At 37.7% G+C, this 16,651-nt stretch overlaps 1 protein-coding gene across 1 annotated transcript; it reads left to right on the top strand.

Moving 5' to 3' along the window:
* Positions 1–15,018: 15,018 nt before the first annotated feature.
* LOC138903431 (uncharacterized) lies at positions 15,019–15,603 on the top strand. The gene has a single exon (XM_070191402.1). The coding sequence runs from the start codon at positions 15,019–15,021 to the stop codon at positions 15,601–15,603; it is 585 nt and encodes a 194-aa protein (XP_070047503.1).
* Positions 15,604–16,651: the final 1,048 nt, after the last annotated feature.

Raw genomic sequence — 16,651 nt, 5'->3', positions numbered from 1 at the left:
AGGACGAGAATGATGAACCTGATTTGACGAGGGAGCATGCTCCACCTCCCATTAGACCAAGAGTGTACGGGTCCCATGTGCCGTTTCAGTCAAGGGAGATTCCCTACCTTGATCAGTTTTCAAGTATGCCGGATGTGGATGCCCTCACAAGGGATCTTGACGAAATTCGGACAACAATGTGGGATGAATCTAGAGCAACAATGCTGTCAAAGGGCATGTTTTTTGCTGATAAAGCGCGCCTAAGCAGGGCAGTGCGAATGTATAGCATAAAAGAGTATCGTGAGATCGTAATTTATGAGTCATCTCCGAAAGTATACAAGGTTATTTGTCGTAGATGGTTTCAAGGTTGTAATTAGATGCTGCGTGAGTGAAAGTTGAAAGAAAATATGTGAATTGTGGGGAAATACATTGGCACCCAGACTTGTGAAATGGACACATTCAGTGAGAATCATTTTAACTTGAATGTTGACTTGATTTCTCTTGTCTTAATTCCACACATTGAAGCGTCCATAAGGTACAAGATCAAAGAGTGTATAACATTTGTCCACCAGGTATATGGATGTACCATTACTAAAAGAAAGACATTTCTCGGGCGTAAACGTGCGTTTAAAATTGTTTATGATAACTGGAATAAGTCATTTGCCGCTCTACCCAGGTAGATGGCTGCATTGCAACACTTTAAACTCGGGACTGTTGTTGAATGGAAGCTTGAGTGGAGTCTGATAATACCATAATACATATTCAGATATGTATTCTAGGCATTTAAACTAGCCATTGATGGTTTTGTGCAGTGTTAACCGGTAATATCCATAGACGACATTCATGTCTATGGAAAGTATTGTATTAAGTTGTTGTTCGTCGTTGGAGTAGATGCTAATGGAAGTATATTTCCCCTAGCATTTGCTATTTGTGCCAATGAAAGACAAAAGACGTGGACATTACTTTTGAACCACTTGAAGGAGAACATTGTAGACATAATTCAGGTATTTGTCTAATATATGATCGACATAGCGGTATTTTAAGTTCTGTACAGAATTTGCATGCATGGCAGGAACCATATGCCTACCACCGTTATTGTGTTAGGCACTTGAAGGCCAACTTCCATAGGGTTTATCCGAACAAGGACTTACATGATTTAATGTGGATGGCTGCAATAGATCACCAAGAGTGTAAATTTAGGAGGCAAATAGAATTGATTAGGCAGGAAGACCCAGAAGCCTATCATTGGTTGATGCGACATGATCTTGACAAGTGGACTTTGCATAAGGATGGTTGTAGAAGATGGGGAATTTTGACTATAAATGTGTTAGAGTCTTTCAACGGGTTATTGAAGTCTGCAAGTGGATTGCATGTCACTGCCATGGTGCAGATATCGTTCAAGCAGATGGCAGAGATGTTTGTTGAAAGATCTAGAGGTGCATCGTCATTGATGGAAAGGGGTGTTGAATTTATGCCACAACCAATAAAATGATTTGAGAAATATAGGAAGCAAGTACAGTGGCATTCATTTTTACTGTATTGCAGCGAGCGAAATATTTTTGAAGTTCGTACTGGTCTGCATCACAACAGCGGGAATAATACACACACTGTCAATGAAGCCAGAAGATTATGCTCCTGTGGAAAATGTCAATCTATCACTTGCCGTGCTCACATACCATGAAGTGATTTCAGCATACAGGTTTTACAGCAACGAGGTACGTTGATAAAGAATATAGTATTGCTGCATACTTAAACACCTATAATGGACAGTTGCAGCCAGTGGGTACTGAGCATTATTGGCCGCCGGAACCATTTAAAATAGTGTGTAACAAGGATTATGTGCGTCAATGGCAAGTGCAAAAAAGAACGCAGATACAAAACTAAATGGATGTTGGTGATACCGTTTATGCGTGTAAATGTGGCATATGTTCCCAAACAGGACACGACTGCCATAAATGTCCTTCAGATGGTTTGGGAAGCGGTGGCAATTCAACTCCAGGTGGAAGTTCATCCAATGTGCCCAATTATCAAGGATAAACGTAGTGTTTCATTGCAGTATTTTTGTTGTACTAAATGTCTGTAAATGTTCAGTTTGCAAAATTTATGAAATAAAATTATATTTCCAATGGGGGTTAAATCTAATTGATATTTAGCATTAAAAATTCAATACAACAATTTAACATACACCCCAAGAAATAAATAGCAATTTTCATTCGCCATTATCGTCACTATCTGGCACTATTTCGTATCCTAAGCGCTCATCCTCCCGGGCACGTCTCAATGTGTCGGCAGCAAGATCAGTAACCCGACGGCCAAACACATACAAAGTTGCCGCTCCCTCGCTTGTATGCTGCAGCATCTCCAGTCCCAACTGGTAGAATTGATGTAAGCCAATAGCCTGCAAAACATGCAAAATATTAATTACAGAAGGATAATATGACGTTATAAGTAAGTATAACAAATAACATACCAGTGCCTCATGCCTCCCGGCTTATGGAATGTACCGACCACCAACGCGATGAATGAGAATCCTGAAGAAGTCGGGTGCGATACCAACCCATGTACTCGAGCTCTCCCTCCATACGGTCAGGTGGAGGGTATGGCGGAATTAGGCCATACCTCTGGCCCCAAACCTCAATCTGGGCCTCTAGCCAGGCCAAGTATGTCTAGTCAACCTTGCAACGATCATCCCGCTGGTAATGTGTCCCGTGCCAAGTAGGCGGACTAGGTACAAGCTGCCGGCAACCAAACTGGCGAAGGACTCGCTCGGTGGTATGATGCTCAACTATATCGAGACATATCCGTGGGACGGAGAGCTCCACATAGCTCGGCCACGGGAGCAATAATCGGGCAAACCAGCTATGAGCGCGTCACTGTATGGCATCCATATGAACTATTTATTAAACACAAGAATCGTGAGTAAACGCAACACATATCAAGAGAGGCCAAGTAAACTTAAGTATATATGTACCTGCGCGCCTTCAAATAAATCCAAAAAATCCCTGTAATAAGGGAGATGATGTCGAGCCTCGACCTCGCATGTGTAGCCTCGCCTATCAACCCACCTCCAAGCTAAAAGGAGAAACGGTGGAGGTGGTGCATCCGGAGCGATCGGTGGTTGGAACTGCATGAACCGCTCCCTGGACCAAACCTAATATAGATTGTGGACATAAAATATAAGGTTTTTTTTTTACTATGTATATTATAATCATGAAAAGAATTGACTATGTTTTCACCTGCAGCAGCGGTAAAAATCTGGCAACGTCTCTCTAGGTGCCCATGTACGCCTGGCACATCTGCCTATATTAAAAACCTAGAACAGCTGCACCCCAGCTGTAACCAGATAAATCATCTAGCCGCTTCAGATGATGTAGAAATCTCAAGCTGACTAGGTTTTCCGAAGTGTTCGGGAACAGTATACCACCAAACATCAGCAGCAACAACAATCTCGTGTGTCGGTCGATATCCTCTGGCGGTGAATCATTCGTAATCTCCGCGTCCATCTCCACCAGATGCTGCAGAACGGGCGTCAAATGCAATCGACTGGCCCCACTCAATGCAGTCGGCTCCACTGGCTGGAAACCGGTGAGCCGCTGCAACATATGAAGGCAATCCACTCCCGTATAGTCTTTAAGAGCATGCGGGTAAGCTACAGGTATACCATCAACAGGCAGCCCGAATAGAACCTCCACGTTCTCAAGCATGACGGTAGCCTCACCGATGGATAGATGAAACGTGTGCGTCTCTAGTCGCCACCGCTCTATCATAGCCATGATCAACGCCCAGTCGAACTGTAACTGGCCGATCTTTTTGATCCTGTAAAAATCCGTATCGTGAAGGCGTCTAACTATACGGGGATGCAGTGGGTGGTCCCTAATAAACTTCCACATATCGTCTATACGTCTGGGGCGGAATGTCTAGGATAGGCACTGCCCATCCCAGATGTGTGAAAACCTATGGTTGCCCTGTAGCAACAGTAGCTCTCGAGATGCAAGTTTGGGATGCACAGGGGGAACCTCCATGACGATATCTGTAAATTGAACAATATTAATTAAGGTATTTTTTTCTGTTTAATTATTTAACATCTTTAAATATATTGAAATATCTTTTATATTAATATTTAATCGATATTTTTTCTATATTATTACTTAGGTAGATACATTTTCTATATTATTATTTTATATGTTAGTTTATTATTTTATATGTTTGTTTCTTACTCGGCTATTTTCGGGTATAATAGAATTAAATAATTAATTTTTATAACTATACATGATATAATTAATAAGTATTCATATAAAAAAAACTTAGTTTGACAAATTTTCTATATTGTTGTTTTTTATGTTATTTTCTTACGTTTGTTGACTAAAATTCGAGAGGGTTTGTGTTTGAACTATTATCTTTTTTTCCAGATATTTTAGGGGTTAATAGAGAATTAAATGATTAATTTTAATAACTAAAAAAGATAATTAAGTAATTATTCATATAACAAATACTTAGCATGATAAATTTTCTATATTAATATTTCACATGTTTGTTGGTTTTGTTTGAACTATCATCTTTTTTAAGTTATTTTTGAATTATAACAGAATTATCTATTAAAATTTCATAACTAATCAAGATATATTCAATAATTAATCATATAAAAAAATACTACAAACTTAATAGTAAATAATATTGAATTTACTTCATTCGTAACGATTTGTTTGTTAACTGTCATATTTTGCCCAAATTTTCCGGCAGCTGATTATTTTATGATTCCTATCTAATATTTGATATTTATCTACTGATACAATAAATCCATAACTGAGTACTCTATCCGAGTTTGTTAAGGAGAGCACGTAGTTTTTATTCTATACAATAATTTTTTTTTTTTTTGGTAATTAAAGAATGTTATTTACCAATTGTAATTGTACAACATACAAAAATGAAATCTCAACACGGTTTGGACATGAAGCCCCAAATCTGCGTACAACATCATAGCCTATCAGCTAGAGGGAACAAGCTAAAAGATTATACTATGAATAGAAATTAAGACATGCTAACTTCCCCTTCAACCGTGGTATTTTAACTCCTCTATATTGAATCTCCTGAATCACGTGTCTTACTAGCATATCCGCAGGTCTAGTTCTCTTTTGAAACAACCTCAATTTCCTTTCATTTCAAACACAATAAAGCCAGACTGCTAGATCATTCTGAATAGTATCATACTAGTAGACTTCCCCTGGATATGCCTAGCAGCCCATGTAATCTCATCTTGCCACAATGTCGGCATATTCGTGACTCCTTGACATTTCAATAATTTAGACCAGACATTTGCAGAATACTGGCATTGAAAAAAGAGATGATCAATGGACTCATCTGCTGCATTGCACAGAGGGCAACTCAAATCGTCAACGTGGCACCATTGTGCCAATCTAGTCTTGGTAAGTAGACTCTTGTGGATGGCTAGATACAGAATAAAATTCCACCTGGGAGGACTATGATTGTTCCATATCAATCTCTACCATTCAACTCTTGGGTAATCTCCTCTGAGTTTGCAGTAAATCTCCTTAACGGATAGCGTAGTTAACTGATGCACATAGTCTTCTTGATAGCCTGCTTCTGCAAAGGTCTCTTTAGCTTTTATGATCGTCCTTATCACCCACGAGGCCTGGTTTACTTGCACATCCCATATCCTCCTTCCCTTAATGTAGTAAGCATGAACCCATTGCACCCATAACTTGTCCTTCTTTTTGCACAAATTCCATAAAAGCTTGCCAATGACAGCTTGATTCCACGTTTGTACATCTAGAAGACCAAGTCCACCAGCAGTTTTGAGACAGCACAATCTTTCCCAAGCAATCAAAGCTTTCCTTGATATATCAGCGTCCCCAGTCCACAAGAATCTCCTGCACAATGATTCTATCAGTTGCACCACCTTTTTTGGTAGTATGAAAACTTGGGACCAAAAAATTTGGACAGAGAATAGGACGGATTTTATCATTTGTATTCTTCTAGCATAAGACAGAAATCTACAGTCCAAGAAGTAATTTTGTGCAATATCTTATCCAATAGAGGCTTATATTGAATCACGACAGTCTTTTTGTACTCAGAGGGATTTCAAGGTATCTAAAAGGTAGTTCTGCCTTTGTGAAGCCCAGGGTATGTAGGATAGTACTTTGATCCTGAGCGACCACCCCTCCAAAATAAATGGAGCTCTTGTCAATATTTGCAATTAAACTTGAAGCATGGGAGAAAACTTGAAAACAACCATATATCATTTGGTCACTTCTACAAAAGAGTAGAAGATCATCAGCAAACCCTAGATGAGTGATGTTCATCTTTGCACACTTAGGGTGAAAATTAAAATTTGGCTGCCTCTTCAAGGTCTTCAATTGTCTATTCAAATATTCCATAGCTAGGAGAAATAGGAAAGGGGAGAGGGGGTCCCCTTGTCTCAACCCTTTTTTTGCCTGGAAAGGTGTGATTGGTACACCATTAATGATGATTGAGTAAGACACTGTGCTAATAAATACCATTAACCATTGTACAAACACCTCAGGGAAATTTAGGCATTTAAGAATTTATTCCAGATAAGGTCATTCAACTGAAACATACAGTTTCATCATATCAATTTTCAGCATACACCTGGGTGAAATTCCCTTCCTCCCATACCCCTTGACTAGTTCATGGCTTATAATTATATTATCTGTGATAACTCAGGAACAAAAGCAGATTGACTAGCATATACTAGCATGCCCATTACTGGTTGCATTTTAGAAGTCAAATTTTTTGATATAATCTTGAACAAAATGGTGTAGCAAGAGATATGACGAAATTCAAAAATTCTTAAAGGGTTTTGTAGTTTTGGGATAAGGTTAATGGTGGTGCAATTTATAAGCTGGTAGATGTACTCTGAAGTGAATAATTCCAAGACAGCATTGGTAACATCTCCACTTATGACCGACCAAGCTTTCTTAAAGAAATGAGCATTATACCCATCACATCTTGGCACCTTAAGATTATCAATAATCCATAGAGCTTTAGTTACTTCCTCCCTAGTGACTGGTGCAATAAGTGATAATTGTTGCTACATGTTCAATATCCTTCGCTCTCTCATTACAAGGGGATTTATAGCTAGCAATTGTTCTGCTGCAGATCCAAGTAGTGTTTTGTAGAAGTTGGTGATTTCCTCAGTGATAGCCTCTTGGTTTTGCAGCAGAATTCCATCTACATTAATCAGTCTCTTGATCTTATTTTGGATGATTTTGTTCTTCATATTTGCAAAAAAGAAAACATGTTAAAATCACCAAGTTGTAACCATTGCACTCTTGATTTCTACCTGAAAACACTCTCCTCAATGGTATCCCACTTTTCCAACTGCTTTTTTTTATCTCTCTTTCCTGGACAAATACTTCAGGACTATGATTAGGATCCCTCATTACTTCCTGAATCTCTCCAAGATGCTGCCTCAAAATTTTTACTTTAGTATCAACATCTCGAAACTCTTTGGTATTTAGTTTCTTAAGGCCAGTCTTTACTTCCTTTAATTTCTTCCATATACTATTCATGAGCCCACCATTAACAGGTGTGTGCCAAGCATTAGTAACCACTTCTAGAAAATCTCCATGTGTAACTATACAATTTAAGAATCTGAAAGTTTTTGATCCTTTTTGTAAAGATTCATCCAGTTTAATACATAGTGGAGAGTGATTAGAGCAGTTTGGGTCCAAAATTATCACCTCTACATGTGGAAATAATAGCAGTCATTCGGCATTTACTACTGCCTTGGCTATTTTGCTGAATACATGACTATTTGTCCAAGTAAACTCTCTCCTAACTGATCTTATCTCAGTCATACCAGTATCCAGTAGGTATTCATTAAAATCCCTGATCTCTGCTTCCTGTACTGGGGCTCCACCTTGTCTATCCTCTATAGCTAGTACAGTGTTGAAATCACCCATAGCTAACTAGGGTCCCTGTTGGATAAGCTGCAATGATCGTAAATCAACCCATAACTTCTTTCTGTCCTCGATGGTATGTAAACCATATATAGCAGTGAAGTTGAAGTCCATATTCGATCTTGGAACATGTACCCTACCATGAATGTATTGTTTAGACTTGCTAACAATACTATATGTGATGTATTCAGGGTCCCAAAGAACTCAAATCCCGCCCTTCCTGCTATATTCATAATTGTGACTCTAATTCCATCTCCTATTGAATTTTTCAGTTATTTTCTTAGCATTTTCCTCCTTTACTCTATGCTCTAAAATTGAAATAAGAACAACATTATTATTTCTTATAAACGACTTGAACTCTTTTTGTTTATAAATCTTGTTCAAGCCCCTCACATTCCAAGTTAGCAAATTTATACTAGAATAAAGAGTGAAGTTGACCCTCCTGGATCGTTCCCATGGCTACAATGTCCCATATCCTTCAAAGCATCACATGTTGATATCATTTTCTGATTGGTAGCTTCAGTTAAAAGGTTAAACCCATTTGCAACACTCACATTGGCTACCTTAGTTTGTTGCAGCCTTTTTGCAGTAGATTTCCCTTTTATATTTCTCCACTAGTCATCTTGCATTTGTGCTATTTTTGTTGTACTTTGGATCTTCCCTAGATTATCCCCTTCCTCTCATTTTCAAGTAGGTAGGCCACCCTCTTGAGCTCCAGTAGTTGCTATTTTTTCCAACCAGGCTTGCTTAGGTTTAGCAGCTTTTGCTTTAGGAATTGCTATTTGCAGTTGTTTCTGCACTGGTTTGCATCTATGCCCAACTTGTAAGCATGTGTGACAATATTCCGGAACCCAATCATACACAACCTCTTGCTCAAACAGTTTTCCATTTGGATCCATCGCCTTAACTACATGCGGCAATTCCCTTGTCACATCTATTTCAACCAGGATCCTAGCATAGGAAATTCGTTCCACATTTGTTGTGCACTCATCAGCGTACATAGGAATACCTAAACCACTTCCAATCCTACTAAGGGAGTCCATGCCCCAGCAGCTCAATGGAAGATTTGGAAGTTAGGCCCATAATAGAACAGTTTGTAAAACTTCAGTATTAAAATCAAAATCAGCAGACCATGGTTTGATGATCCTTGGTTTGTTGTTCATGGTATATGGCCATGAATAGAGAACAACATCCCTGTCACTAGGAAATAGCCATCATTGTGATAGAAGACCTTTGGTTTCGCAACAAAATTCTAATTAGCAGTAATATACCTTTCCAATGCTCATATGGTAAGAGTTACACCCACCACATATAGGATCAGGGCATGCTTCCACTTCGCATTTTCCTTTTCAAACTCCAGTTTGTTTAGCTCAATGATTTTCTTCCCATTCTTCATGGTCGGGGAAACAAAATTCAGATTCATTCCCTGTGCTGCCATACTATTTTCATAGAATAAGTTCTTCCATTCCTTATTGTTTTCAGGTGGGTTTAGATTCAATCGCCTCTGAGCACCAGCGATTGTTGCTCCTTTCTTTATAGTTTTAGGTTCCTCCCCCACTGCACTTTGGACATCCTTATTCATTTAGATTGAATTCCCTATTGTAGTTTCCTTGATAATTGCTACTGTTGTCCCCTCCTTAGCTAAATTCCTCGTTAGTGAGTGAGGATTATTCACTCCCTTTTCCACTGATGGGTTGGGGATAATCTCCCTTCCTGGCATAGGTGAATTGGGGTTATCCACGCCCTTGCCTATAGAGGGATTATGGTTAATCACCTTCGTCGTTGTTACTGGTTTCGAGCTGCTCTTTGTTCCTATGCCTGTATTTGCAATCATCTACATGTTACCGGCGGTGTTTGGCGATGTGCGAAACTCAATCGTTTTGCTAAGCGTCGGCCAGATCTCCGATTCATGGTCCAGTTGATCCAAGGATGCAATAGCTTCCCTCACTCCTCCACTTCGGCGATCAACTTCCATGGTCTTCTGCTCAACCGCCTGAGCCTTAGTCGTGTCCCTGCATGGCCTCCCTCTACCCATTGCCGTCCTAGGTGCACAATAGCTAGATACACTTATCGTGCACCGAGAGCAAACAGAGGAAAATTTTGCGCACTATTCTGTTTCTTTAAAAGTAAGATAAACATTCAATTACCAACAATTTTAATTTTAAAGAGCACTAAAGCAATACTACTCTAAATGGCCATAAACAAAGTCAATTACCACAATTTTTTAAAGGGCACTACATGACAATTAAGTACAAAACCACATTTAATACTAATTATTCATAAAATAATAATTTATCTTTTAACTAATTTTTTAGCACATAAATAATTTAATCCGGATAAAAAATAACAAATTAATTAAATCACAAAACGATAACAAAAAAACATAGACCACATTAAAAAATAACTAATAAGTATTTTATATACATGAGTTTTATCAAAAAGTAAGTCGGAATACATCGATTTAAAGTTTTTTAAAATGTAAAAATTTGATGATTTGGGGGCCGAAACGAGCAATAGACGAGATGCACTACACGGAAATACGGAGAAGGTACACTTTTTGTGGGACGGGTGGTCTCTAATGGAATTGTTTTGCTTAAAATATTGGGGGGGGGGGAGGGGTCGATTTTTGGGTCTCTGCTGGTTTCTGGTCGGGGTAGGTGATGGCCCGCTTTTTTAAGTAGGTATAGCGCTTATATAGGAGGCGTTATATTATAGCACCTCATATATATGCGCTATACCTCCCACCAATTTTGAGTTCAAATATAGCGCGGTTATTCACCGCTCTATACCTTAGCGGACAAACGTGTTGTTAATGTATAGCGCGGTGAATAACCGCGCTATATATAAAATGGTAGTCAGTATTGTTTCCACCTATTTTGGTCGTTTGACTCCAAAAAGACCACATTTTGATTCCAGAAGCAGATAGAAAGTTGGACCTTTACCCCTACCATTTTAGTTTTTTACCCTGTGCTTCCAAAACTCGTGTGAACGAAAAGGCGAATATAAAATTTAGAGTTTAATGGGTTCAGAATAAGTGTGGTTATATATATAGTAATAGATTTAGTTAAACCAACAGAACCGTCCTATTTTAAGTTGTTGGTGTATGGAGGTTCTGTTATAATTTTTATAACGGTGATATGAGTCTTAATTCTTTCATATCAAAGTGCACGTCGTTTTGCAATGTTCCTTCCTCACGATTCTCTAATAGTCGTAGAAACCATCAAAAACCAATCAAATGGAAAAAGTAACGTCTTTTGATGGCTGAAATTATCCGATATTAATATTAATGGAAGATAACATATAGGCAATGAAATAATTAACGTACGCGAAAGCTGAATCATATACTAATAGCTTATTCAAATAAAAAGAAAAAAGGGGAATGATTTCACAACTATGGTAGAAGAAAGAGAGGAATTTACATGAATTTAAATATGTATATTAGGTCTATTGGAAATGGCCTAGTGATCAATACTTATTGCTTCGCCATGATTTTTGAGTTCATTTTATGGCGTTTCAGTCATGCAACAAAGAATTGTGAATATATTCATTTTTTTGTGTATTAGTACATGCTGATTTTGTAGATTTTTTTTGACGGGCTCTGATTGGCTTGAAATTTCGTAGATCCATAGGAAACAACCTAGTGACTAATACTAATTGCTTCACTGCGACTTTCAAGTTCATTTCATGGTGTTTCATGGTCATGCAATATGAATTTGAGATTATATCCACTTTTTCGTGTATATTACTACAAACTGATTTTGTAAATTTTTTTTGACAGACTCCGGTTGGCCTGAAATTTTGTAGGTCCATAGGCAACGGTTTTGACGGACTCCGATTGGCCTAAAGTTTCGTAGGTTCAGAGGAAATAACTAAGTGATCAATACTCATTGCTTCGCCCTCGCTTTTGGCTTCATTTTATGGCATTTCGTGGTCATGCAACACGAATTTAAGATTATATCTACTTTTTCATGTGTATTAGTAGATACTGTTGTAGAATATTTATGAAAAACTCCATTTGACCTAAAATTTTGTTGGTCCATAGAAAAAGGCCTAGTGACCAATAATCATTGTTTTGCTATGATTTTCGGATCCATTTATGGAGTTTCATAGTCATGCAACACGAATTTGTGATTATATTTATTTTTCGCGTGTATTAGTACATGCCGATTTTATATTTTTTTACAGACTCTGATGGTCTGAAATTTTGTAAGTCCATAACAATTGGCCTAGTGATCAACACTCACTGCATCGCCATGACTTTCGGGTTTATTTTATGGCGTTTCGTGGTCATGCAACACGAATTTGTGATTATATTCACTTTTTCGTGTGTATTAATACACGTTAAGTTTGTAGAATTTTTTTGATGGGTTCCGATTAGCCTGAAATTTCGTAGGTCCATAGAGAATCGCCTAGTGAATAATACTCATTTCTTCACCATGACTTCCAGGTTCATTTTATAGCTTTTCGTGGTCATACAACACAAATTTATGATTATATTTACTTTTTCGTGTGTATTAGTACAAATTAATTCTGTAGAATTTTTTTGACGCATTCCGATTTGCGTGAATTTTTATAGGTCCATTGAAAACGGCGTAGTGACCAATACATATTGCTTAGCCATGACTTTCGGGTTTATTATTTGGTATTTTAGGGTCATGCAACATGAATTTGTGATTATATCCATTTTTCGTGTGTATTAGTACCTGCTGATTTAGTAAAAAACTTTTGACGACTCTAATTGGCCTGAATTTTTGTATGTCAATAGAAAACGATCTAGTGACCAATACTCATTGCTAAGTCATGATTTTCGGGTTCATGTTTTGGTGTTTTTCGGTCATGCAATATGTATTTGTGATTATATCTACTTTTTCATGTGTATTAATACTTGCTGATTTTGCAGAACTTTTTTGACGGACTCCGATTAGTCTGAATTTTCGTAGGTTCATTGGAAACGTCTTAGTGACCAATAATCATCACCCCCATGGCTTTTAATCCAAATGTTGATAACCCTTAATTTTGGAGGTAAATGGTTTTATGGTCTTAATGACTAGCAAAAGGACATAATGATTTTGTGTTTCATTTATGCAGCGAATTTCATGCATGACAATTGACAGTATATGATTCATGCAAGAAAGACAGAAAAACCTGAGACAATAGAAAATTCAAGACATATACAAATCAAGTAGGGGAAAAAAGGGTAAAAGTTACTCTCAATTTTCTCTCCAATAGACAAAATTGTAACAGACACATTTGCAGCCTCTCGTGAGTTATCTGCAAACGAGGCAAAGTTATAGATTTTCATGGTCATGCAACACCAATTTAAGATTATATTTACTTTTTTCGTGTGTATTAGTACATAATAATTCTGTAAAATTTTTTTGACGGATTCCGATTTGCAAGAATTTTTATAGGTCCATTGAAAACGGCGTAGTGTCTAATACACATTGCTTAGCCATAACTTTCAGGTTTATTATTTGGTATTTTGGAGTCATGCAACATGAATTTGTGATTATATCCATTTTTTTGTGTGTGTATTAGTACCTGCTGATTTAATAAAAATAATTCGACGATTCCAATTGGCTTGAAGTTTTGTAGGTCCATAGGAAACGACCTAGTGACCAATACTCATTGCTAAGCCATGGTTTTTGGGTTCATCTTTTGGTGTTTTTCGATCATGCAATATGCATTTGTGATTATATTCACTTTTTCATGTGTATTAATACTTGATGTTTTTGTAGAATTATTTTGACGGACTCGGATTAGTCTGAATTTTCGTAGGTTCATAGAAAATATCCTAGTGACCAATAATCATCAACTCCATGACTTTCGATATTTTTGGAGTTTTAGGGTCATGCAATATAAATTTGTGATTCGGAGACCGCCGCCTAAATTTATGAAGATGGCATGGACTAATAGCATACAAAAAAATGAAAATCATCCTGTATTTCTGTTTAATGACCCTAAAATACCAAAAACTAAGGAATCACGGTGAAGCGAAGACTATTATTCATTATGTCATTTCTGATGGGCCCACAAATTTTAGTGATCGGCTATATGTATATCCCTGTTATATTTTGACGATCTAACAAACTTACTGTCAAGAACCAGATAAGGAACCTGTTATACATTCTCAAGACCTTACGATCAAAAGGTTCCAGCTTGGGATATGTTTCAACTCTTCAAAGTAAAAGGAACAACAGAGGAAACAAATAGCTACGGTTTCCCGAGGAAACTGCGCAAGTCAACTGCCCCAACTGTAGAGTTGTTGCCTGCACACGCTACAATGCAACAGTTAACTTTATGGAAAGTGTCTTTTACCTACCTTGCTTACATTATCCTAGTGATATCACAAATGCATTATTAACATCAAGGAAGGTAAAACAAATCACTTGAACACTTAGAGAATTTGCTCAAAACACTCTGTGTGATTGATCATCAAGAAACGATTCTCAAGTGCACCAAAAATAAAGAACAACACTGCTACAGACCAGTTTCCCATATTAAGTTATTGTATGTCCTTAGTTGAGTTGTAACTTTATAATAGTTCTTCAATTGTAATTCGTACTTAGCTTGTTTAGAAGCATTCCATAGGAAACCCTTTGTAAATCATAAATCTTTGTGTTTGTGTCTTGGTTAGAGTTAGTCGAGTTGTAATGTCTTTGTAAAAGAGTTATTACAAAGTGGCTTGTAATAATATGTTATAAGTTAGTGAGGGATTAAGAGGTTAATTCCTAGGTTGCATAGGTTGTAATCTAAAAATTACTCAGTAGTGAAGTTGAAATCCTACAAAGGTAGGTCGTGATTTTTAATCCAGTTGAGCTGGGAATTTTTCACGTAAAAACTCTCAGTGTTATTTACTTTCTGTTGTGTTCGTGTAATCTGTGAAAACTAATAGAGAACCTGGTTCTCTATATAGTTTGGTGGACCCTCGAATTCTATGAATTGGTATCAGAGCAGGTTCTTTCTATGAGGCTAACACCTAGAGAGGATCCTCATGGCCGCTCCGCCAAACTTCGAAGAAGGCCAGTCTACTTACATACTATCTAGGTCCAACGGACAGTATTATGGATGGTGGAAGACTAGGATACACGACTTCATCATGGCTGAAGATTCAGAGCTATGGGATGTTATCTGTGATGGACCCTTTGTTCCTACTAAGAATCTTGGCGACCCAGCTGTAGCCATTCCTAAGACGAGGAAGGAATTCAATGATGTTGATCGAAAGGCCATAGAAAATAATTTTCGAGCAAAGAAAATTCTTGTTTGTGGCATTGGTCCGGATGAATACAACAGGATATCAGCATGTCAATCAGCCAAGAAAATCTGGGAAGCCCTTCAGACAGCTCACGAAGGAACAACACAGGTTAAGCAATCCAAGATCGACATGCTCACAACTGAATACGAGCTCTTCAGGATGAAAGATGATGAATCCATCCAAGATATACATACTCGGTTCACCTCTATTATTAATGAGCTTCACTCTCTTGGTGAAATTATTCTAAGAAACAAGCTTGTCAGAAAAATCCTTAGTGTGCTACCCAGTTCTTTGGAAAGCAAAGTGTACGTAATTACAGAGGCGAAGGACTTGCAGGAGCTAACCATTGATGAGCTTGTCGACAATCTGAAAACATATGAAATGAAGAAGAAAAAGAAGAAGAAGAAGAAGGATAATGAAAGAAGATAACCCAAAATGGAGAAGAACATGTTCCTTAAGGCAGACAACAATGATTCAAGTAGTGAGGATGGCGATATAGCTTACTTGACAAGAAGATTCCAGAAGATGGTTCGCAGGAATGGAGGCATTCCAAAAAAGGAAAGTTCTAGCAAGCCAAAACATTATGACCTCTGTCATAAATGTAGCAAGCCAGGACACTTCATCAAGGATTGCCCTCTCCTAAAGCAAAATCAGTACAAAAACAACTTTGACAAAGCAGCCAAGAGGAACCCGGTTCCTGATAAATACTTCAAGAGAAAGAATACCGCTGACAATGTTGTAAAGCAAGCTCTTATTGCATGGGGAGACTCCTCCAGAGAATATGAAAAAGAAAATGATCATGGTAATAGTTCAATAATGGCAGTGAAAAGTGAAGCAATTGAGTATGACTTAATCTTTGCCTTGATGGCTCAGTCTGATAATGATGACGATGATAAGGTAAATTTTCTGGATGTTCAGAGAAATCTGAAATCTTATTCTCCTAAAAAACTCATGTCTTTAGCAAATGTGTTAATTGATGCTTATCACAGTCTTATAAATGATAAAGATGCTTTAACTGTGGAGTTAGGAGAAGCAAAACAAACCATAGATGACTTAGTAATCGTTGTTGTTAATTTAAAGGAAACAATTGAGAACCTGAAGAAAGAGAAGGATGTCTTAGATGAAAATATTGCAAATATAGAACATGAAAGAGATGATCTAATGGTCATTGCGGTAGACCTAAAAGAGACCTTTGAGTGTGTAAGAAAGGAAAAAGAAGTCTTAGCTGAGAGAGTTGCTAACATTGAGCATGAGAGAGATGACCTATTAGTGGTGGTAGTGGACTTGAAGGAAATAATTGGGGAACTTAAAATAGAGAGTAGGCCTGAAAATTCTCAAAAGGGAAAGGAAGTTGCAAGTGAGGCACACATTAAGCTTGAAAGTGAGTTAAATTCAGTGAAGTCTAGTCTGTGTGTCGAGCTTGAGAAAAACAAACAACTTCAGGAAGAACTAGGTAGAGTGAAGAGTGATCTAGAAA

The sequence above is a fragment of the Nicotiana tomentosiformis genome, chromosome 12, assembly GCF_000390325.3.
Source record: "Nicotiana tomentosiformis chromosome 12, ASM39032v3, whole genome shotgun sequence".
NCBI lineage: Eukaryota > Viridiplantae > Streptophyta > Magnoliopsida > Solanales > Solanaceae > Nicotiana > Nicotiana tomentosiformis.
The sequence above is the reverse complement of the archived record's forward strand: the minus strand, read 5'-3'. Positions and strand labels throughout refer to the sequence as shown.

Coding starts and splice junctions, on each gene's coding strand:
- LOC138903431 (XM_070191402.1), top strand. CDS start 15,019: ATGGCTGAAGATTCAGAGCTATGGGATGTTATCTGTGATGGACCCTTT.